This window comes from Podarcis vaucheri (genome assembly GCF_965113315.1).
Source record: "Podarcis vaucheri genome assembly, chromosome: 10".
Taxonomy (NCBI): Eukaryota; Metazoa; Chordata; class Lepidosauria; order Squamata; family Lacertidae; genus Podarcis; species Podarcis vaucheri.
In genome coordinates, this window is record NC_138748.1 from 76633138 (window position 1) to 76657096 (window position 23959).

A 23959-nucleotide genomic window follows, 5' to 3' on the forward strand; every position below is an offset into this window, starting at 1 on the left:
CTGTGCCCAAGCAGAGCTCCTGTTAACCTAATTTTGGAGATCCTCTTAAAGATACTGTAACTCTGGATCCCTGGATTGAGCTGCTGAGAGGACACTTAGCTGAGAAGCCTCCCGAGTGATATTAAAATGGAGAGGTCACGAATTGCAGAGAAATCATTTTTTTTCCACGCTGATGTGACCAGAAAAGCCAAGCTAGTTTTCATTTGCAAAGTAGAAAATACACAGAACCAAGCCAGAGGGCGGGGCGGGGGCGGGACCGGATCTGGCCGGGGCTGCATCTTCAGCTCCCGCATCCCTGGCAGCCCCTCCGACAGGAGGGCGAGGACCCATTTCATCTTTGCCAGCTGCTTCACGGTGATCGCGAGCCCTGCTTTGGGGGGGGGGTCAGCAGCGCCCCCTTTCCCTTGCGCGATCTCCCCACCGGTCAGCTAATCCGAAGCGCCAGCAAGACTCCCGCCCCGCCCCACCCCGCCATCCCTTGGAAACCTGGCCTCAGGTGTGGGGCGGGCAGGCAGGCAGGCAGGTGTGCTGTGGGGGAGACGGGCTCCTCGCTCCGGAAGGGGCCGGCCTGGCCGCTAAGCGGGGTGGGGAGCGGGGCGCCTGCCTGCCTGCCTGCCTGCCTGCGCAGAGGGGCTACCGGCGAGGATGGGGAAGAAATGAGCCGCGCAGACCCCCCCCCCCCGCCAGGAGTCCCTCGTTGGCGGCTTGTCTCTTCGGACGAGGCGCCCAAATCCCCGGCCAGCCCTGGAGTCCCGGCGCCCTCTCGTGGGCGGCGCAGGCCCTGCAGGCGGGAACCCCGAAGGCGCCCTCGACGGGGGAGTCTCCCCGGTGTCTGCGACTCCCCTCGACCCCGCGGCGGGGAGGGGGTCGTCAGCGCAGAGAGACCCAGGGCGGCCCGTGGGAGCTGGGGGGAGGTGTGACCCCGCCGGACGGCCACCCCGTTCTCCCGGGCAGCCCCAGCCAGTCAGTGGCGGTCTGGGATGCCCCGCCCCGTCGCGGAAGGAGCCTCCAGAGGCTTGGCCCGCCCGGGCAGCGCCCAGGGGCCGGGAGGCTGGCATTTAAGCCGCGACAGACGGCGTGGGGAGGCAGTTGGCTGCTGCTGGAGGTGCCCGGGCCGGAGCCGTCCAGGAGAGCCAAGGCGCCGTCCAGCTCACCGTCGAGGATTCCCGGGACACGAAGGACCGGGCCGCCCAGCTCCACCAGCCAGAATTGCATCCCTTTCCCTTTTAGGGCACCGGAGCCAAGCGGCTCCCCTGCGAGGTAGCGCCCCCCACCGGGTCCTCGCGCCCTGAAGCCCGCGCCGCCGCCCCCCGCGCCGCCATGAAGCGCCCGCTGCGCCGGGAGCCCGCTTGCATCAGCCGCTGCCGCCGCCGCCTCCTCCTCCTCCTCCTCGCGCTCCCCGCGCTGCTCCTTCACCTGCCGGGCGCCGAGTCCGCCTCGCCCGCCCCGTCGGGGCGCATCTCGCCGCTGTCGCCCAGGTGAGTCCCCGTCGGAGAACTCTCCTCCTGCTCCCTCCCCTCCAGGGAGGGCGAAGGTCGGCGGCCGTGGGGTGGGGGTGGGGTGGGTGTTTTGGAGCCTGAAATGGGGCCGGGAGGTGAGCAGGAGCCCTGCCCCGACAGAGGCCGCCTCAAAGCAGAGCGGAGAGGCCCGCCTGCCAGTGGCGTAGCGTGGGTTGTCAGCACCCGGGGCAAGGCAAGTAATTTGCGCCCCCTAACCCGTGGATTTGCGCCCCCTAACCCGTGGATTTGCGCCCCCTAACCCTAACCCCCAGATGTTGCACACGGTGCGGCCGGGCCCCCCCTGCACCCCCCACGCTATGCCACTGCCGCCTGCTCACCCCCATTTCATGTCCCCTTGCAGAGAGAGTGGTGGGGCGTGTGGGGAGCCGCTGAGCTGTCAACTTTTCCCTTCTCTTGCGAGGAATCCCATTCGGAATAAGGGAATTTCCCTTAAGAAAAGGGAAACGTTGACAGCTATGCCCCTCCCTCGCCCCTGCCAGCTGCGGCGGAATCCCTCTTTGCCCTCCGGGAGGGGCGTGCAGTCCAGTGGAAGGGAGTTCCAGGGACCGGCCCGAGAAGCCGGCTTCTTTCTCAAGCAGAGGAGCGACCCCCGCCATGGCCCAACGTGTCCGGGAGCCGCCGCGGTGGAGCGCCTTGCATGGGGCAGGGAGTTGGGGGGGGGGGCTCCAGGAGTTACTCTTGGGAGAATTGGATCGCGCCGGTTGGGACCATCCTAAGGAAATACCCTTTGCTCGCCCCCCCCACCCTTTGCATTCCACACAGCAGCCCGGAGCTCTCGCCTAAAACGGGGGTGGTGGTCGGGATACCCCCAAATATGCTCAGCTGGGAAGGAAGGCATCCCCTTCCCCTGGATTTTGGGGGCTTCGCTTCTGCCCTGGGCTGGAATGGGGGCGCCAGCCTGCCACCCGCTTCAGCCCTGCGAGGATCTCCTTTCAAGCTCTGCGACAGCAGACGGAGGCAAAGCTCCGCTAGGCGCTTGTAACAGCCCTGAGACCTGCGGGTTTGGGGCGGCATACAAATTTAATAAATCATCATCTCCAGAAAACACGCAAGGCGCAGATGAGATAGAAGCCATGATAGAGCAGCAGTAACCATCCTAGAACCCTGGACCTGTGGAGTTGGAAGGGTCCCGAGGGTCATCTAGTCCAACCCCTCGCAATGCGGGAATCCTGCCCACAGCCATCCCTAGGTGGGCTTGAACCACTAACCTTCTGGTTAACAGCCGGACACACTCGCCCATTGTGCCATGATGAAGACGTCCTCTCTGTCATCCCAGCAGGAGGATGCGTCCCCTTTAGCAAGGAACTGAACCAGGAACTGAACTGGCCTCGGCCCAGTATACCTGAAGGAGCGTCTCCACCCCCATCATTCTGCCCGGACGCTGAGGTCCAGCGCCGAGGGCCTTCTGGCGGTTCCCTCATTGCGAGAAGCAAAGCTACAGGGAACTAGGCAGAGGGCCTTCTCGGTAGTGGCGCCCGCCCTGTGGAACGCCCTTCCAGCAGATGTCAAAGCGATAAACAACTACCTGACATTCAGGAGACATCTTAAGGCAGCCCTGTTCAGGGAAGTTTTTAACGTGTGATATTTTATTGTATTTTTGGTTTTTATGGAAGCCGCCCAGAGTGGCTGGGGAGGCCCAGCCAGATGGGCGGGGTATAAATAATAAATTATTATTATTATTATTATTATTATGTAGAGCTCCCCTTTGTGAAAAGGTTTGGCAAAGGAAGCTCACTAGTAGCCCCACAAACACAGAGCGCACATACAAGCAGGCGCATGCGCACACTTGCCTAGGGCTTCCGTTGACAATGAAGCAGTAGATAAATGTTGTCAAATAAATTCTATATACAATTGAATATGTTGCCTGGGAAAATGCCTGCCTGCTAAGAGAGAGGGCGGCTTAAGGAAGCAAGCCAAGCTATACACTGATTGGAATACCTCTCTGTGAAAAGGGGGTGGGGGCGCAAACGAGACTTACGCAGGGAGGGGGCACATGACAGAGGAAATGGGTTTGGGTGAGCTGGGCCTTAACACAAGTACAGGGGGGAGAGAACTGATCCCTGCTGTGAGGAAACTGATCCCTGCTGTGAGTGTCTGGGTCCTCAGAAGTCGCTGACTGCCCAGCTGGCAACTGTGTGGGGCATGTGACTGTGGCATGACTTGGCACCTTTGGATGCTTCAACTCCAAGCACCTGGGCAGTCAGAGTGGGTGAGGGTTCAGGCCGAAGGGGGTGGTCAGGCGCTCGGGGCTGGATGTCTGGCTCGTCACCTGACCACCGGATGGCTGGGGGGAAGTGAACCTGAACCGGAGTTGCCCCTGAGCCAAGGCAGCGGAAGGGCGGGCAGGGGTTCAGTGGGCATCGTTTGGGCTCAGCAGAGCTGGAGAAGGAGGGCTGGGCATGCTGCTGGCTGCGCTGTGGACTGCGCTGTTGGCTCTCCCGCTGGGCAGTGGGCAGGCTGCCGGTCCCTGCAGGAGGATGGAGGGTTTTCGGCCAAGGACTGGTGGGTCTCCCCAAGGCTCTTCTGCTGCTGTTGAAAATGCAGCTCCAGGCCGTGTGTTGACACAGTGGGGGGTGGGGAGACCCTGCAGACCTTTGACCACTGCAGCCCACGAGTCCTGCTCAGAGGATGGGGGTAGGGGGCAAGGCTTGGGGGGGGGGGCCTGGCTTCTGTGTCTCGCTCCCTCCTCCGTCTGTGAGCCAGGGATGGGGGCATCCAGCTGTTTGCTTGGGACCACAGCTGGGCAGTAGGCCAGCATCTTCTCTGGTCCCTCCAGCCCCTGCTCCCAGTGCTAAAGGGGGTGAGCAGCAGGGGGAAGCCCAGGGGATGAATGGGAGCCCAGCGGAACCATTCCTCCCCTCAGCCTGGAGATGGAAAAGCAAGCGAGGCTTCCATGAAGGCGGGTGGAACAGCCCCCTAAGCAAGAGAAGGCCGTGGTCCCCACAAGCGCCTCCTGCCTCCTGCTGGGTTTGCCCAGCATTCAGCTGTGATGCAACTGTTGTCTTTGGTTTCGGCCCTCAATGGCAGAGCAGGATGGGGAATGAATTACAGCCCCACCTGCCCTTCCTCCAGGGAGACCCACATCGTCCCAACAGTCCTGTGAAACAGAACAGCCTAAGGGAGAGAGACTGGTTCAGGGTCAGCACAGCCAAGCAGAGACTGGAACTGGAGCCTTCCCAGCTGAAAGACAAACTTTTATTGAAGTGCAAATTATGATTTTGGGCTTAGGTTTGTGGCTCCCCTACAGGCTTCCGGCTGTTGCATCACCTCCTGCGGCATTTTTCCTATTCAAGCTAAGGGCAAGAGATGCTGCTTTGCCCGCACTCCATCCAGGGATGGCAGGAAATGCTCATTTGTGGCAGATGGAATCTGCCCAGAGTGCCAGGGCAGTTTCCATCAAGGCTGGTTCAAGGCTAAGCAACAAGGAAGTACTGGGCAGAGGGCAGATGAGAGAGTAGGAACTGCAATGAGCAAAGCAGGGGGACATCTCAGGCAGCAGAGACATTTCACACCTGGGAGGATGGTGTCAGGAGGGTTAACAGCCAGGATGAGTGGAAGGGCTGCTGAGGACAGGGAGCTGGCAGACAGGCTTGTTTGAGCAGGGTATTTATATCACCCCACTTTGCCACACAGGATGGCTTACAATATGTTTTTTTTTTTTTAAATCCAAAACAATTACCAAAGTCATGGTCAGCAGTTTAAAAATCATATTTGGTTGTGACTAAAACAAGGAATGAATCACCTCTCTCTCTCTCTCTCTCTCTCTCTCTGTGTGTGTGTGGGTGTGGGTGTGGGTGGGTGTGGGTAAGGAAGGTATGGGTGTTTATGTCTGGAGGTGGGCAAATGTTGTCTGTCTTCAAAAGGGAGGAGGGGAGTGTCTCCAAAAAATACTGAATGGTCAATACAAGATGAGTAAGAGGTCAGTCTGTGGCCATCTAGAAAATCTTTCTTCTTCTTCTTCAGCAATCCCTGGTTGCCGAGTAAGATGGTCTTCCATAAACATGGTTTTAACAATGAGTCTGTAAATGACTGTGGAGACTAATTCTGGATCCACACATCCTTCCACAGTGGGGACATTGGTTTCCGGGTGGGATGACTAGGGTTAGGGTTAGGGACGGCTCTGTGCTCTTGGGCTCTCAAATTTCAGTGGTGCAACAATAAAATTTGGCGCCCCCATCTCTCCCACTCCATTCTATATCATTGTTGCAGCGTCCCCTGTGGCGCCAACACCCAGTGGGGCAGAACCAGTTGCGCTACCCTAAAACCACCTCTGTGCAAAGAATCAGAGTCACAAGTATAGGATGGGGAAACCAAGTGTGCAGAAACAATCTCGGGGTCTTAGTGGCTCCCAAACCGAAGAGAAGCCGGTTGTGTGATGTGCCAGCTCAAAAAGCTGATGCAATCCTAGGCTGCATTTGAAGAAGCAAACATCTCTCTCTCTCTCTCACACACACACACACACACACACACGCCCCACAGGCCAGAGGACCAAGGCGGCTGCAGAGCCAGGCAGTCATCCCACCCAGCTGCAGCTGTGCCAGGCGCCCTCGCTTGTGGAGGGGAGAGGCAGCTCCTCCTGTCCTGTTACCTGAAACTGTGGTGAGGGTTGGAGAGAGGCTTTTGAACCCGGCCTGTGTGTGGGCTACGGGCCTTTGATGCATCTGGCCTCCGCTCCCTCCTTGCCTGCCTGCCTGCCAAGCGTACGTGTCCTGTGGCAGGTACAGCTCCCTTGCCTTGCCTGCGCTCCTCCCCGCCTCCCGCCCTGCTCCTTCCCTCTGGCCATCTCCCAGTCTCTCCCTCCTCCTTCCCTCCTCCAGACCAGTTCCTCTTCCCTGGTGGAAGGAAGCTGACATCCTTCTCCATGCCCCAACCTGACACATGCTCTCTCCTCTCCTCATTCATTCTCTCCCCCCCCCCCGCCCCATCCCGCTTCTCAAATGGAAAAGGTGGCTCAGCAGGTTGCGTCAGGGCTAGGCCACACATAGTTTCTCTTGCGGTCTGGAAGAGACGGTTGCAAGTGCTGGCCGTGATGCCTCTCCAGGCAGCCAAGGCCGAGGGGCCTGGCCTCACGGGGGCCAAACGGAGAGGCCTGCCAAGGTCCTCAAGGAGGGACTGCTGGGGTTAGAGGGAGCTTCTGGGCAGAGCATGGCCCTCAAGAGATGACCCCCCCCTTGCTGTGTCCTGCCCAGAGGTGGGGGGGGAGCTGCCCTTCCTGGAACCACGTCAAGGAAGCAGCTTCTTCCTAGGAGGATGGCCAGCCAGGCAGATCTGCCTCTGCTCAGTTGCAAAGGCCAAGAGCTGAGCTTTTAACAAGCATCTGTCAAAAGCAAAAGCCGAGGTTGAAGTCTACCAGTTCCAAGCAATTAAATGTTGCTTCATTTAAATGTGTAAAATATTCCTTCTGCCCCAGCCGACTTTTTGCCTCATTGATCTGAGAAGGGCCATAGTTCAGGGACAGAGCACCCGCTCCACATGCAGAGCCCAGATCCAATCCGCAAGGGCGCAAGGGCTGCGCATGTACCTTGCCTGAAACCCTGGAGAGCTGCTGCCAGTCAGTGCGGACAGTACTGAACCAGATGGAGCAGGGCTCTGACTTGTTATTCGGCAGCTTCCAAGGTTCCCAGCAGGACGTGGGCAGGGGGACCTGTCCCTGGATTGGGAGCTCATCTCCCCACCCAAAAGGGGGCTCTGCCCCTGCTTCTCCTCTCCCACGATCTCATTCAGGATCTGGGTCCCCCACAGAGAGGATTGGGGGGGGGAGAGCCCTTTAAAAAGCAGCTTCCTATTACAGTAATTAATTCTGAGAGAAAACCCAAATACAGAACATTAAGTTTTTTAACGGGAGTGAGTGGAAGAGCCGCAGTTGTCTCTGAGAATGGCAACCATCTCCAATGGCCTGGGAGGCTGGCATGTCTATTGGCCATAAAAGGACACAGCAGGGAGAAGGGGACAGAAGTCACAGCTATACAAGTGTACACATGTGCGCGCATGCACACACACACAGCAAGGGTGCCCATCGTCCCACACTTTGCACAAGCTCCACACACAAAGACCAAGTCATATTTTCTGACTCCCAGTACCAGACCTCACACGATTTTCTCCAAGAAAGATACCCAAGACTGTTGTCCTATACCTGAATTCTTGAGAGAAGTCACACTGAGCAAAGTGGACTTTAGGAGGGAACAGTCTGGCTTTCTTGTCTATGACACTGGAGGCAAAAGGGTCTTTCTCAGGCAGCCCATTCTCCAAAAAGCGCATGTCCCAAACTGCCTTATTCCTGCTGCTGTTAGGATGGAGGGGGATTCCCAGCCAGAGCCCTGAAACTCACTGGGGTTGTGGAGATGGAGATTCCTTTGGGCTATAGGAAAATTCGCCTGGGGTGCGAGGCTTGCCCTTCTCTGACCCTGTCTCACGTGTCCAGTGCCAACCTGATGCACCTGACGGGAGGCTCTGGCAGTGGGTCTTCCTTGCTGACTTTCAGGGCTAGCCAGGTCCTGGAGATGCCCATGCGCACCTCCAGGTGAGCACCCAACAAGCTTTTGGGGGTTGGAAGGTAACCAGGAGTACTTTGAATTGGGCCTGGCACCATCGTGGCAACCCACAGGTATCTCTCCCTGAGAGGCTGTGCTGTACACCCACCCAAAGAGGCTGACCCAGATCTGCAGCCACCCCCCCCCAGAGCCCTCTTCTTGAGTCAGGCTGGGCCTTCGCCTGTGCTCCTTCTGCTCTGACAGGCCTCACTCTCACCCTGCCTGGACCATCCCATGGAGAGGCGGACTCACCTGTGACGAGGGCTCCTCCTCCACGAGAAAGAATTGGGAGCGCAGTTTCTGGGCAAGGGCAGCCAAGCCGTTTCAAGCAACACTCCATGAGCCAGCCCTGCGAGGGCACATGCCAGCTCTGGGTCTGGGCAGTGCAGAAGTAGCTGTGGCCCCTGCACCCCCAGGGCCCACACGGGCAGGTGGGGGGAAGGCGGCTCTGATCCCCCTCTAAACAGGCTGTGGCTGCTCCGTGAGCCCGGCTCCTGCAAGTCTTTGTGCTCCTGCTCCAACATGCCTCTTTCCCTCCTGCTGCTCATGGCACCTCTTCCTTCCTCTCGTTGCAGGAGGCCCTGGGCCAGAAGCCGCCCACCAGCCTGGCTGCAGAAGAGGCCGATGACAGAAGAGCTTTCGGACAAGACGGCCAGAATGTGGCCGGCCTGGAAGCCTCCTGTGGCGACGCCAGGAAGCCGGCTCCACCTCTCCGTCCTCCCCAGGCGCAGACTGGATCCCCAGCAGCCTGGCAGCCCCACCCAGCACCGGCTCCCGTGGACTCCAGCCCCCCGCCCAAAGCGCCACGCAGCCCCCCGCCCGCACCGTGCGCAGCTGATGCGTGTCGGCTGTGCCCTGGGCACCTGCCAAGTGCAAAACCTCAGCCATCGGCTCTGGCTTCTGAAGGGCCAGTTGGGACTTCAGGAATCGGCCCCCATGAACCCCAGCAGCCCCCACAGCTATGGGTGAGGGAAGCCACGGACTCCAGGAGCGGAGAGGGTCTCCTGCCTTCCCCTGGCACATCTCTGAGCAGCTGCCCTGGCTTCTCTGGCAGTCTGGGCCAGGGTTTCTGCACCGAAGGGAATCCCCCCTGCTGGAGGGGGCTGTGAAGAAGCAACCGGGGCCCAAGCCCTGAGCAGAGCCGGCTGAGGGGTGTCTTGGCCATCTGATGGAAAGGATGCCGCCCCAGACCCCCCTGCAGGAGAGGCGGGTGCATAGGAGGGCTGGAAGGACTGTGCACAATGTTACACCAAACACAACTCCCACACTTGCACTTGTTATGGAAAATAAAAAAACCATCTAAGTGATGGTCTTTCTTTTGCCAGGAGTTTTCATATGCATTTGGGGGGGGGGGGCCTGAGGCCATGCCCATTTCTACGAGGAAGTACCCCTCACAGTAAAAAGAAATGCCAGACTCCCCTCCCCTCTGGGTGTCCCTTGAGACTCGAGAAAGGCTTCTGGCGGCTCATCAGGGACAAGCAGTTAGCCCAAGAGCCAAACACCCATCGAAGGAAACTGAAGGATGTGAGAGCAAGACAGCCTAGACCACCTTCCCTTTTATTTATTTATGCAATGTATTTCCACGTTGCTCTGCCATAAAACAACAGGGGGGTGTACAGCAATAAAATGTAAACCATTTTAAAATGTGGAAGTTCCCGTGGGGGGGGGGCACAGCCAGGGCCAGATTGAGGTTTGATGCGGCCCACAGCTCCTGAAGGTAATGGGGGCCTTTCTATGTCCACCTGTCCTTTGTCAACAACAAACGGTCGCTGTTTTTTGGGTTCAATAGATGCTAGATGGTCATTGATGGACCTCACAGGCATCTCAAGCCATTTGCACATGTTGCCAGAAAACCATGCAGAGTAGAGGCACCCTATATATAGGTAAAGGGAAAGGGACCCCTGACCGTTAGGTCCAGTCGCAGACGACTCTGGGGTTGCGGCGCTCACACCACTTTACTGGTCGAGGGAGCCAGTGTTTGTCCCCAGCTTCCGGGTCATGTGGCCAGCAGGACTAAGCTGCTTCTGGCGAACCAGAGCAGCGCACGGAAATGCCGTTTACCTTCTCGCCACAGCGATACCTACCGTATTTTTCACCCTATAAGACGCACTTTTTCCCCTCAAAAAATGAAGGGCAAATCTGTGTGCGTCCTATGGGGCGAATACGGGCTTTTGCTGAAGCTTGGAGAGCGAGGGGGGTCGGTGCGCACCGACCCCTCTCGCTCTCCAGGCTTCAGGAAGACATCAGGAAGCCTGCGGGATCTCCCTAGGCTGCGGACAGCAGCCTGCTGCCCGGCGCACGAGGCGCCCTGAAGCAGAGCACCCCTCGCACCGGGAAGATATCCGCAGCCTGGGGAGCCCGGTGGGAGTTCCCGCAGGGCTCCCTAGGCTGCAGATAGCAGCCTGCTGCACAGAGCGCGGGGAGCACTGAAGCAGAGTGCCCTGCGCTTCGGGCAGCCCCACAAGCTTGGGGGACAGCGGGGAGGTGCAGCGCCGCCATCCCGCTGTTCCCCGACCTGGTTTGGATTCCCCGACCTGGTTTTGGGGGGGGGGAAATAAAGGGGGGAATTTCCTTTATTTCCCCCCCAAAAAACTAGGTGCGTCCTATGGGCCGGTGTGTCATATGGGACAAAAAATACGGTATTTATCTACTTGCACTTTGTGCTTTCTGTTACCGGAAAAATCCGAGGGCTCCCTTGGACAAAAACAAAGACACCAACCAGGATAACTTGGAGCAAAACAGCAGCCTGTAGGCTTGGCCTTTATTGAACTGTTGCAACAGGGTATTCCCTTCACTTGCAGGAGAGAGAGGAGGGACCCAGAAAGATGGTGTGCAAGACCTTATAAAGACTTTTGAAATTGCCACCCTGTAGATCAAGACCACCCCCAGAAACATCATGCATACATTACAGAAAGGAGGGGTTGACATCATGCATACATTACAGAAAGGAGGGGTTGAGGGAGGAGTTGTGGTGGTAACCTGAGTGTCCTGTCACCTGGCTGGTTCCCCCTTTCCCCCTCCCCATGAGTCACTTCCAGGAGACACAGGGGAGTTTGCAGTTTCCTGCCCCCAGAGGGAAGATCTGATTATTGTCCTTTGTTCCAGTCCATGCTGAATCCACTACCAAATGCAAGTTCTTTGTGATCCTGATGGTCTTCTGTCTGGGATCATCAGGGTTGACATAGCAACTGGGCAGGGCTCCTGTGGATGTGCTGGGATGGTGAAGGGATTATGGCTGACCAGAACCAAGCCCTTTGATAGTCCTTGTCATATGGAGTAAAATAAAAATGGAACAGTGCAAATCCGGTGTATGGTTGATTTTGGAATGAATTTATAACAGAAGTGTGGCATGTGTAGTGTGTGAAGTTTGTACAAACTGAATGATTGGGGTGGGGGTGGGGGGTTCCTGCTACATTTCGAACTGCAAGGTTGTCAGGAGCTGGGAGCGGGCAAAGTGAGCTCACTCCGTGGCGGGGATTTGAACCGCCGACCTTCTGAATGGCGTGCCTCAGGCTCAGTTGTTTAGACCAAAGTGCCAGCCGCGTCCCGACCCTGGATCTAGAAAGGAGCAAACCAGGGATATTGGAGGGAGCAGGTGGGACCCAGGACTTGCATCCGAGGAGCCCGCACAACACGAAACACGGTGGCTGGATGGGGGTTTGACTTTATTTGTTTTTTATCTCCTATTTTGGAAATGTGCCCCCGGTTTCTCCCCCCTTTTCCCCCGGGGGTCCCAGGAGAGTGGGGCCTGCTGAGCTTAGACGTCAGTCCCACGAGGGATCCGGCTCTGGGCGGGGGGGGGGCTGGCAAGGGGGAGACCTTTCTCTGGAGAGATGGGCCCCCCACCCCCTCGCCCCCCTTCCCCGAGGGGACCCCCAGGGGCCATCTAGTCCGGCCCCGGCGGGCCACCAGCTGCAGCCTCTCTCCGCCCCTCCCGGAGCGACGCCTCGGGCTCCGCCGGGGGGGGGACACCGGAAGGAGCCCGTGGGGCGACGGGGCTTCGGGCGGGACTCCGGAAGTGCGTCATCCCCGCGCGCCCCGGCGGGAAATTCAAAGCGGAGGCGGCGAGAGCGGCGCGCCCGAGGCTCCCTCCCTCCCCCCCGCCCGCCCGCCCGCCCGCCCGCCGCCCGCTCTTGCCCGGCTGCTCCAGCGCTGCCTTCCTTCCCTGGAAGACCCGGCCGCTCCCTGCCTGCCTGCCTGCCTCGCCTCCCTCCGTCTCTCTCGGCCGGCTTCCCGATGGCGCGGCGAGGGCTCTCGGCCGAAGAAGCCCGGCGGCCGAGGAGGAGCGCGGCGTAAGTAGCGCCCGGAGGGCGAGGCCTGGAGCGCGAAGCCTGGTCAGGGGCCCTTTCCAGCGGGGGGGGGCGGGTTCCTCGGCGAGAGAGGCCGGCCCCTTCGGGAGAATAGGAATATCGGGGGGGGGGGGAGAGACGCCTCTACGTGGTTCAGGAGAAATGCTAAACTAAGCAAGAGGAGGCGTTAGAAGCAAGTAATCAACAGCATTGAAAGGGTTAAGCACGTCAATAGCACAGGTTAACTAAAAAATAATAATTACATTTATTATGTTATTTGGATGTTCTTTTGGAGATATTGCCCAAATTCCATTGTCTGCGTTAGGCTGGGGTGTCTTATTTTGTGTGTGTATGGTATGTTGCAACAACCCAATAAAAAGTAGAAAAAGAAATTGAAACATAACGACATCTATGTGTTTTAACCCCTTTTTGACGCCTTTAAATCTTTTAAGTAAATAGTGTTCAGTGGCATGAAGACATATATAGATGCTCTTCTGAAAGGAACTGGAATTGTGAATAAAACATGGTTGCCAACCCTGGAAACAACCCTGGAGTAATTTCGCTCTCATTCTTGCCTTTCCGTGTTGAAGATGGACACCTGGAACCCGAGAAGAGCTGCTACTCCAGGCCCAAGGGCCCGCCTGGTTTAGCACCCCTCTTCTCCCAGTGGCCCCCCCCAGATGCCCCAAGGGCAGAAGCCCCTGGGCAGAACCCAAGAGCCCTCTCCCATCGGTGATTCCCAGCAACTGGTATTCGGAAGCATCGCTGCTCCAACAATGGAGGCAGAGCATCATCATTGTGGCTCATAGCCATCGATAGCCCTCTCCTGCTCCATAAATTTGTCCAATCCTCTTTTAAAGCCACCTAGGCTGGTGGCCATCACTGCCCCCTGTGGCAGGGAGTTCCAGAGTTTAACTGTGCTGTGTGAAGAATCTTCCAATATTCAGCTCCCTTGGAGGGCCCAGAGTCCTGGGGTTGTGAGAGAGGGAGAAGAACCTTCCTCTGCCCCCTTTCTCCAGGCCATGCATGAGGCTGTATACTTCAGTTTCCATGCTTGGTGTTTCCTTCGCCTGGCTGTAAATTCAAACAGCCTTTTGACTTCCAACACAGATGGGCAGCAGCATTGAGTTTTGAGGCCGCACCGAACATGCAGGCTCTTGAGAGACTCGCTCCCAGTGCTGAGGAGAGAGTCATCCACCAGAGCACTTCATAGCGAACCAATTGAAAAGCAGCCAGTCTCCCATCCTAAATTGTAAATGTCGGAACATTGTGTGCCTCCTGCCATATGCCACTGCAGTGAAGACTTTTGTTTTTTTTTAATATAAAATATTTATTAAAGAATTTAAACAATGTAACACCATACTCATACACAACCCAAAAACAATCAAAAACACCAACACCAAAATAAAAAAATACACACAAAGCAAAAGAAAAAAAATCATATAAAAGACATACAGCGTAGTTAGGTTTCATAAACCAAATTTCCATAACCCTCTTTTCAGACTCCCTCACATCTCCCTTTCCTGTGTTCCCATTTACAAAGTCATGTTCAGCAATACTTCATCTTCTCTCAAATCTTGTTTTAAATGCAGTGAAGACTTTTGATCAAAGCTTCTTTCTGTGCATTTAGAATACGGCTGTGCAATGGCTAGCCACTTTCCTTTTACTGTTGTCTGCTTTTCAGCTCCACGAGTTCAGGCAGCGATGACGAGTTTGAAAACTGTAAGTAAAAGCTAATTTCCTCAGTGGGTCTAAAGATAAGTTATAGCACAAAACCCCCCTCAGAAAAAGCTACTTGTGTAGAAAAGAGAAGAAGAAGAGGAGTTTGGATTTGATATCCCGCTTTATCACTACCCAAAGGAGTCTCAAAGCGGCTCACAATCTCCTTTCCCTTCCTCCCCACAACAAACACTCTGTGAGGTGAGTGGGGCTGAGAGACTTCAGAGAAGTGAAGCCTGGAGAAGGAGTTACCCTCTTTCTCCGGGTTGCACCAACCCAGAAACCTTTTCCTATGTACTGATAGGTTCCCTTTCCATTACACTTTTGCTCTCAACTAAAACTGGTTCTTCTGTTGCCTTTGGGGTTAACCTGGTCCCCAGCTTTACTGGGGTGCAGGGAGGCTTGTGTTTTCTTCAGACTGCTGCACTGTCAGCATCTCTTCTTACCCACCGAAAAGCATTTCTTCCCTCGACGGTCTGTCCTGTTTCTGCCATGGACCAGAGTCTCTTGGCCAAAGGTTTCTTCTCTTCTGTTCTGCAGCTTCTGGGGTGAAGCCCTTTGCCAGGCAGGCAGATTCCCTTGAGCTCCGTAACAGATGCCACCTGCATATAGATGCCACCTCACATTGAAACGCAGCACAACCTCTGAGTAGGACTTGGTGGGAATGCCACCCCAGCACCTCAGGAGGGCAGGCTCTGTGGGTAGCGTCAGGTGGGGGGGGGGGCTCAGCAGCAACCTGCCACCTGCTCCTGACTAATTTTGGGTCAGTGGATGGGAGGAGGAGGAGCCCGTCTGTAAAGGCGAGTGAGCCTGACAGTTTAACCTGTGACTCGTCTCTGGTGGGTCCTCCTGGGTGCCCCAGAGCCCTGCTTAAAAACACCGTATATAAACAGCCAGAAGAATCCCAAACTCAGGTTTCTTCAGCGGAACATTCAGCGCCTCCTTTGGGGTCTTTCTGCTGGGAGCAGCTTCATGCTAGCATCTGAGCCCCTTGAATGTGGACCCAGTTTCTTCCTTCATCCCTGGTTTCATTTCAACGCTGGTTAGTTTTTGAAGCTGCCACCTTTGTAGGCTTTAGAAGAACAGATTTCAGGAAACAAAAAAGTGACGATTCTCCCCCTTTCATGGTTTTGACTTAGTTTTATCTAGAATGAAGACCCCCAGACCTGCAACATGCTGCGTTCCGAGGACACAGAGCAGGTGGGTTCTGCCAAAGGGGGGAGGCCTGGGCTGGGGTTTTTCAAACGGAGAATTGGAAATCGTTTCACCTGCCTGAAAGTGAGTAGAGCTCTGACTTGGCATGTTTATTTGAATTACATCAGCCCACAACTTACACACCTTTAACTTGTGTGTGTTCAGATTCATGCCCTTGGCATAAATAAATAAATAAATAAATAAATAAATAAATAAAATAAGGTAGGTAGGTAGGTAGATAAATAGCGAGGAGGTGGGCATCTGGGAAAAAAGACTTTGGCAACCCCACCCACCACTGAGCCCAGTATGTGTTTGGACTATACAAGATTTTGTCTTCAGGCATGATCCTGGAATGCAACCCTTGTGTAAGTTGTGGGCTTACTGTATATTTCACAAGCAAGACCAAAGACTTGTTCTGCGCCCTTGTTTGCCTTCTGACGCTGCTGCCTTTGTCTCTTGTGTCCCAGACTGGATGATTCCAAGGATGATTTCTTCACGTACCTCACAAGCAAATATGGATCTGGCAGAAAAGGCAAGTGATAATGGAAAGACCCAGTTGCCAGTCGGAGGAGGCCGGGTGAGCTGTCCTGGTCCAAGGCAGGCCATCCATGTGTTTGTCCAGGGAGCAGGGTAGCATCTGGGTGGGGTGGGGTTTCCCACTTCAAAATGGCCTGTTTTCTCCCCCCCCCCCCGGCTGTGTTTTGCCATCTCAGCTGGGCTGATGCGGCCCACGCAAGAAACCTGCTCCCTCTGGGGACCCTGCTTAGCTCTGAACCTGGGGAGCAGTTGGTGGCCTCCTTTCACCCCACAGGAGTGCAGGAATTTGGGGTCCATGTCGGGGCGATACGAGATGGTTGGGGGCACTCACCTTGCTGTGATTTTATTTGCATGCCACCCTTCCACAGTTCAAACCTTGCTCAAGGCAGCTTACAACATAAAAAAGTATGTGACTCCAACACAACAAAAGTAGTCATAAACGATACGTAGAACCTTACAAAATACAAAACCAAGAAGCGCCTGTGAAATGTTTTTTGCTGACTTGCAGGGCCGCGGTCTGCTCAGGCGCAAGAGGTGCCTGGGACGCCTGGAAATGGGGCTGCTCCCTCTGCCTCGTTTCTGCCTCCCCTTGTGTTCAGCGAGACCGACAGCGACGACGACGATGACTCCGTCTTTGCCAAAGGCACCCCAGGGAACCCCCAGCAGCCCAGACGAGCGTGCCAGGCCCCAAAGTGGACCTGCAGGAGCTTGCCACGCCCTGTTGCTCGCAGGGGCAGCCCTGAGACTCCCTTGCGCGAGGGGGAAAGGAGTTGCTGCACGGATCAGTCTGGAGGCACCGCCCAGAGCCAGGAGGCGAGAGCAAGCGCTGTGCTGGGATCCGACACCTCCGACGAGGAGATGGACAGCCTCCTGGTGCGCCTGAAGCAGAAGATGGTCCTTTCTGCAAGGAAGGCGGCGGTGGCAGACCCCACGGGCACCTCCGGTAAGAGGCAGCTCTGCTCCCCCCTCACCCTGGAAGAGTCCTGGGCCAGGAGGGGGGCGGGGGGGGGGCAGGAGGAGGGGGCTTCCAGGGTCCTCCCACCCTCAAACCCCGTGGCCACAATTCAGAGATCGCTGTAGTTTTGGCCCTCAGTTTGGTTGGGGGAAAGAAAGTGGGGAAGTGTTTTGTGCAGACGTAATGTTATTTTTCAAAAGAGATTTCCCGGACTGTTGAGGAAAGGCTGGGGCCCCTCAGTCTTTCTCGGGAAGGAGAGTGAAGGCAGGCCGGGTCCTCAGCACCCACTTAACACCTTTGGGGGGGGTGCAGGGCAAAGGGGGAGATTTCCTGAAACTGCAGATGTAGGACCTTATTTGCCTTGTGGAAGGTGGGAGCTTGAGGGGAAAGGGAGGCAGCAAAGAAGCTTCGTTTCTGGAGGAGGGAGAAGAGCAAGAGCCAGCTAGACTGGACTCCCCTCTCCCCCCCCCAAAAAAGGTACCTGTGAGAAACCATCTCTGGCTGGATCCCCTGCTGCTTGGGGCAGGTGTCCACAGGTGGCGGGTTGCACATCTCTTTGCTTGCGAGGCTCTCCGTACTGGAGCCATGAATAAGTGTCCTCCATGAGTACATTCTCCCTGAGCTTGAAAACAACCTGCAGGACTATTCCCCTCACCCCCAGTCATCTTCAAACTGTCGTATAATTAGAAATATCCTCATTTTAAGTAATGTTAGCACAGTCCTGGTCCTGAGGACTGTTGGCTTCAGAAGTGTGTGGAAACGGGGAACTGGCTGATGTTCGTTGGACTGGGGACTTGGGTCAGAAGAGGTTGGGGTTTGCCAAGGGCCCTGATAAAGCGCCATATGGTGTGGGGGATGTGGGAATGTTCAGAGAAATAGGAGAGGATATATTGCTTATATCCTTTCCAACTTGTGTTAACAAGTTCTATAATTTAGCAGAGTAACATTCCCCTTTTAAACTTTCACAGCGGATAGGTTTGCCAGGCTTGTATAAGCCTCTAAAATAAGTTTCCTGGTAAATCCCCTTTTATTCCCTCTTAAAAGAATAGACACAACATAGTCTTATATTCCTAATGTTTAGGTGGAATCTTCTTTCTTGTAGTTTGGATCCATTGCTCCGTGTCCGCTTCTCTGGAGCAGCAGAAAACAACCTTTCTCCCTCCTCTATGTGACATCCTTTTATATATTTGAACATGGCTATCATATCACCCCTTAACCTCCTCTTCTCCAGGCTAAACATGCCCAGCTCCCTTAGCCGTTCCTCATAAGGCATCGTTTCCAGGCCTTTGACCATTTTGGTTGCCCTCCTCTGGACACGTTCCAGTTTGTCAGTGTCCTTCTTGAATTGTGGTGCCCAGAACTGGACACAGTACTCCAGGTGAGGTCTGACCAGAGCAGAATACAGTGGCACTATTACTTCCCTTGATCTAGATGCTATACTATTGATGCAGCCCAGAATTGCATTGGCTTTTTTAGCTGCCGCGTCACACTGTTGGCTCATGTCAAGTTTGTGGTCAACCAAGACTCCTAGATCCTTTTCACATGTACTGCTCTCAAGCAAGGTGTCACCCATCTTGTATTTGTGCCTCTCATTTTTTTTGCCCAAGTGCAATACTTTACATTTCTCCCTGTTAAAATTCATCTTGTTTGTTTTGGCCCAGTTCTCTAATCTGTCAAGGTCGTTTTGAAGTGTGATCCTGTCCTCTGGGGTGTTAGCCACCCCTCCCAGTTTGGTGTCATCTGCAAATTTGATCAGGATGCCCTTGAGTCCATCATCCAAGTCGTTGATAAAGATGTTGAATAAGACCGGGCCCAAGACAGAACCCTGTGGCACCCCATTTATATTTGACTGCTCTGTGTTTTACACCCCACAGGGGACGTGGCTGGGCTGAGTGTCCAGGAGAGTTATCTTCCTCCGCCTCCCGTAAGGGTGCAAGTCCTCTGGGTCACCTGAGGGGTTCAGGGCAGGCAGAAGTGCTGCTGCTGCTTTGCACAAGGTGTTCGCTGACCCTCTTGCGGGATATGGGGGTGGCCATGGGCTAGCGCTAGAGGGGGCTAAGGCAAGCTTAGGGAGTCCAGTCAGGCCTGCCGAGGCAGATCTTGCTGACGAGGGCTGAGCAGAACCTGCCAGAGGAGAAGCCAACCTGCCTGATCGCGGGTGTCAGGAGTGAGCAGCAGAGAAGGGCTCGGAAGTGTTTTGGTTCTGCACGAGGGGCAGGCGCTTGAGACGGGGTGGCTGGGCCAGGCGGGCCTTTGCTTGGACCCTGCAGGTGTTTTACGCTGCCAGACACTTGATTGGGAAGCAGAAAGGGCTTGTGAAGCTCTTTGGCCATGTGCTTTGCCCTGGCTTCCACTTGGGGCCTTGTCTGCCTGTGCTAAACCTTTGGCTTGTGATTGGTAGAGAGAAGAAACGTCCCGCCTCCCCTTGGAAGTGCCCGCCCGGCTGTGAAGAGCGAGAGCGCCCTTCCCACGCGGCCCAGATTGCCTCTTCCGGCCACGCCGGTCTCTGTGCGAGCTCCGAAGAGCAAGGTGCTCGGTGACATCACCCCGTCCCACCAGGCACAGATGAGGTGAGCTCATCTTCTGCTCATGCCTCTGTTCCCAGCTTTGGGCTCTGGCAAAGCAGCCGGCCCAGGCCTGAAGTGGCGAGCCTGGAAGAACCAGCAAGCCCAGCCCCTCCTCCCTGAGGGCATGCCCTCTGCCTCCCCTTCCTCTTGGCAGCCTGCAGGCGGGGATGCACGCCCTGGATCCGGCCCCCAGTGTCAGTGGCTTCCGCACAGGAGCTGCAGAAAAGTGTGGTTGCTCAAGGCAGCCATGGACCTCTGGACCAGTCCCTGGGGAGTCTCCTGGACGGAGCCTGCCCTGCCCTGCCCTGCCCTTCCCTCTCATGGGTCTTTGCTTCCTCAGGAGTTCCTGCCGGGTGCAGGGCTGCTTCTTGCAAGAGCTGTCCGACCCAGAATCCCAGCACTCTAAGAATTTCCGGAGAAGGAAGGGGGAGCTGGCCCAGAGCCTCTATGATTTCTACAACCGTTCCGTGTTTGAGCAAAAGGTACAGAGCTGGAATGGGGTGGTTTCTGCTCCAAACAGGTGGGCCGCTGGGTCTGGCTTCTGCTCGTGGCTGCTGACCCCTTGTCTCTCCTCCTATGGATCCTGTGGCCTCTTGAGAGGGTTTGGGAAAGGGGGCAGAGGGCAGCAGCGGCAGCAGCGAGAGGTTCCTTGCCTCTGGACTCTTGCCTGGATTCCTGCATCAGCAAAGCTCCCTACTTTGAAACCAAAGAGAAGACCGAGAGGAAGATTGTCTGCTCTCTGCTCCTCCGCAGAGCCAAGGTGCACAAAGAGGGCTTAGCGCACGCCTGCCCTGGGGAGTCAGTGAAACGAAGGAGCACAGGGAGTGTTGTGAAAGGCCAGCCGGCCGGCCGGGCTCCCCTTGTCTGTGGCCAGCATGGCCCTCAGCTCAGAAGTCAGGAGTGCAGCTCCAGGACCGGGTAGGAGCTAAGCTGCTTCTCCCCCTTGTCCTTTCAGTTGCCAGAGAATATGGAGATTGTCTGGAACAAAAAGATGCGGAAAACCGCCGGGTGCTGCGTGAGTGGCCAGCTGAAGGGCCCTGAGGGGCAGCGCTATGCCCGGATAATGCTGTCAGAGAAAGTCTGTGACTCTGCAGGCAAGTGGGGGGAAGGGGTCTTCCTGGGGTCCCGAGGCTCTGCTGAGTTGCTGCAAAGCTAATTCTGCATTTGGATGGCAGCGCACAGATTCAGAAAGGAGCTTTGAGGTTGAAGAAGTAGAGGGGAGACTGGTGGTATTCTTTTTATTTCCTTGCATCCAAATCCCACCTTTCTTCCACCCTGGAGCCCGGGGGGGGGGCGTGTCTATGTGGCTCCCAGGCTGTCACCCACCCAGGCACTGATCAGGCTCAGATGTGCTTGATTTCAGGAAGGGTGGGGGCCTTATCCCAGGCCACCAGGCCACATCCTGCCCCCCACCATAGTAGAAGACGTGTCTTGATTACTGGCCTGGGGCATTATCCCAAGCATTCCTCTTTGTAAACTCTAGTTTAGCGTTAATGCCATGCTGTAAATCAAGACACCAGGGGGCACAATGTATTAACAGACCTTGACCAAGCGTGGCAGATGCAGCCTGTCTTCCCTTGCCCTGCTGCTTCTCTGCTCTCCTGGACAGGCTTGTTCAAGGAAGGGCAGTGCAAGGGAAGAAGAGTCACTCAAGGTGTGGGAAGGTGGTGAGTGGGGCTAGGCGATATATTGATATATCATCCAAAACTGGTTTGAGGTCCATTTTGTGATATTGGTTTCATAATTCTTGATCTGACTATATATCGCAAATCATGCCTCTGTGTGTTATGCAAAAATTATGATGCGGGGAAAACTGTGAAGCCAGCCAATGCCTCTCCATAGCTCCATCCTTATTTCAGGCATTGTGATATGTCACTATATTTTGCTGGTGATATATTGTGATGTTGAAAGCCAGAGATGCCCCAGCGCTGGTGGTGAGTCTGGTGCACGTGCGCCTGCGCATCAACTGGAATCACGTCTCCTCGCTCCATGACTCTCCTGTCTTGCGCAGATCGACTCCGGGACACTCTGATCCACGAACTGTGCCACGCAGCTGCCTGGCTGATCCACGGGGTCCGAGACGGACACGGCCGGTTTTGGCGCTTATATGCAAAGAAGTCGGCTGTGGCGCACCCGGAGCTCCCAGTGGTGTCGCGATGCCACAACTATGAGATCAAGTACAAGTTCACCTACGAGTGCTGCCGGTGCAAAACCACGTAAGTGAGGATCGGGGCCTGTTCCCGGTGTGCGTTGGGTGATTTTAACCCCGATCCCGGCTCAGCTATTGCAGCTAGTCCTGAGTGAGACCCATATCCTGTTCTAAGAGTCTCTGCATCTGCTAGTGACTCTAGGAATCTCCAGCTTTCCAGGGCCCTGATCCTGTAAGCCCTCGTGGTTTTGTGGGCTAACCCAACAGAAGGTGGTCAGACCCCACCCATCCTGCCCCCCGCACTTCAGCTTTTGGAATGATACATCGGGTTTTGCAGCCAGTGCCTTGTGAGGGGAGTGGGAGTGTGGGGCTGCCTCCTGGCCCCCAGGAAGAGCCGTCTTCACTCTTGAGCTCTGCCCTGCTCAGCCCTGGAGTTCTACATCAGCTTGGTCTCCGTGGTGAGGATCAAGGGGAACGAGGCTCGAGAGCTGAAGGAGAGCCCTGTGGCTGCTGGTCAGGCCAAGGGGCCCTTCCAGGCCACCCTCCTCATCCCACAGAAGCCAGCCCAGATGCCCCCCAGGGAAGCCCCCCCCCGGCAGAAAGTGGAGAGGGGAAAGCTCTTCTCCCTCTCATAACTCTAGAACCCGTGGACATCCAAGGACATGGGGAGATTCAGGACAGGCAAAAGAGAGTATTTCTTCACATGGCACATAGTTTGTGGAATTCATTCCCACAAGAAGTAGTGGCAGCCACTACCTTGGGTGGCTTCAAAGGAGGAGAAGTCAAATACATGGAGACTAAAAGCTGTGTTCTCCCTCCCCTGTCGGAGGCAGTAAATACTCTGTTGGGAATCACAAGTGGGGAGATTTGCTGCTGCTGCTGCTGTGCTCAGGTCCTGCTTCTGGGACCTGGTGGGCCACTGAGGAGAACAGGATGCGCCCCTTTGGCCAGATCCCTCAGGCTCTGAACCAAAGCCCATCCTCACTAGATGCCCAACTTAAAGACTCTGCCTTAAGTGCCAGGCTAAAGTGCCCAGTGAGGAGGGCATGAGCACCTCATAGAATCATAGACCTCCCAGGGCGGGAGTCATTGTAGCAAAATAAAAGGGGTGCCAGAACCCCAAAAGTCCTCTGCCTCTCCTCCCGCTGCCTTCTCCATCGCTCATATAAACCCAAGGCCAGAGCTTGGCCCGGATGACGGTCTCCCTAATACTCTGCAGGAGGAGTAACATCATTTGGGGATCCTGCAGGAGGACAGTAGATAAGCACATGTCATGGTGGCTGCAGAATTTGTCTTCCTGGGAATCATCGGGGAGATTCTCGGCCTCAAGGTTGAAAGCAGCCTGCTGAGGCCTGCTGTCTTGGACACAGCTGGGTGGCAACTGGTCCAGGGACCAGCTTGAAATTGGCTCCTCTTTGGGGCCTCCCTACCCAGAGAAACTAGCCGTAGTTCCAGGGGAATAGTTGGCGTTGCTCTTTCAAGAAGGGCTTCTGTTGACCAACCACTGAATGTGTCCAGATTGGCTTATTGTGTGCCTGCCTTGGGCTCTGATCTGCAGGATCTTTTCATGTGTATGGGTGGGCTTCCAGTTGGGCATCAGGAGTGCTGGCCATGTGGCCTCTTGCTGAATCCGGCTGCCAGTTAGTGGGTGTTGCTTACGGCCGCCTCCTGCGCCCGCCCGTCTGCTGCTCCCTCAGGCTGCCTCCTGTGTTTTTGTTTTCCAGGATCGGGCGCCACTCCAAGTCTCTGGACACCCAGCGCTATGTCTGTGCCCTTTGCAAGGGGCAGTTTGTGCTGTGCCAGCCCACGCGCAAGGATGGCACACCAGCAAAAGCACCGCTCACGCCGTTTGCAAAGTTTGTGAAAGAAAACTACGGCTCTGCTAAGCACTCGCAGAAGGGGCTGAGCCACGGAGATGTCATGAAGAAGCTCAGTGCAGAGTTTGCTGCCCAAGTTTCTCTCACCCCACGAGCGACTCTCCCACACTAGCAAAGGCTTGGGCAGCAGCTCCAGATCCCTTGCTGTACGTCGGGGATGCTTTCCTTCCCAAGAAGCAACTAGGTGGTGCTGGGGCCACCACCCCAGGAACTGCCGGGTCTTTTCTTCCCTTCTTCCCCCACTCCAAATGTTTTTTACAATCTTTGTGTGTCTGGTCTCATTTGCCCAGGCGATTAAATCAGTTTGGTAACACATTGACTTATGAATAAAGCAAACTATTTGTGTGTCCTGAGTATTGTTTTCTTCCTAATTGCGCTTCGGAGCGAGCTCTAGCCAGTAGGTCATCATATGCCCCTCCCCACATGAGCACGATGTCCCTGTCACCCACCCCATCTGAGAAATACTTTCTTACTTGGTCATGCTTCTTTGAGAACAGGAGCCTGGATCAGGCCAGTGCTACCTAAATCAGCCCAGAAACAAACGCTGCCACCTGAGATTGGGCTGGGAAGTGGGGCTCTGTACTTTGTGCTATGGTGGCTTTGAGGTTGAATCCTGACAAGA

The 23959-nt window shown here is 55.7% G+C and overlaps 2 protein-coding genes across 2 annotated transcripts; both read left to right on the forward strand.

Moving 5' to 3' along the window:
* Positions 1-1320: 1320 nt before the first annotated feature.
* On the forward strand, positions 1321-9356 carry ADM2 (adrenomedullin 2; the record flags this gene model as incomplete). Its single annotated transcript, XM_082241259.1, has 2 exons — positions 1321-1478; positions 8626-9356. The coding sequence occupies 2 exons, from the start codon at positions 1321-1323 to the stop codon at positions 9017-9019; spliced, it is 552 nt and encodes a 183-aa protein (XP_082097385.1). The 3' UTR covers positions 9020-9356.
* Positions 9357-16275: 6919 nt separating this feature from the next.
* Positions 16276-23690, forward strand: LOC309542229 (germ cell nuclear acidic protein-like). Its single transcript, XM_082240882.1, has 6 exons — positions 16276-16732; positions 19146-19314; positions 19652-19793; positions 20267-20405; positions 21323-21527; positions 23185-23690. The coding sequence occupies exons 1-6, from the start codon at positions 16648-16650 to the stop codon at positions 23447-23449; spliced, it is 1005 nt and encodes a 334-aa protein (XP_082097008.1). The 5' UTR covers positions 16276-16647; the 3' UTR covers positions 23450-23690.
* Positions 23691-23959: the final 269 nt, after the last annotated feature.

Bases quoted from the DNA above. Each gene is read 5' to 3' on its own strand.
- LOC309542229 (XM_082240882.1), top strand. From the start codon at position 16,648: ATGGACAGCCTCCTGGTGCGCCTGAAGCAGAAGATGGTCCTTTCTGCA. The intron at 20,406-21,322 runs GCAAGTGGGGGG...TGTCTTGCGCAG, and splicing joins GAAAGTCTGTGACTCTGCAG to ATCGACTCCGGGACACTCTG. The intron at 21,528-23,184 runs GTAAGTGAGGAT...TTTGTTTTCCAG, and splicing joins TGCTGCCGGTGCAAAACCAC to GATCGGGCGCCACTCCAAGT.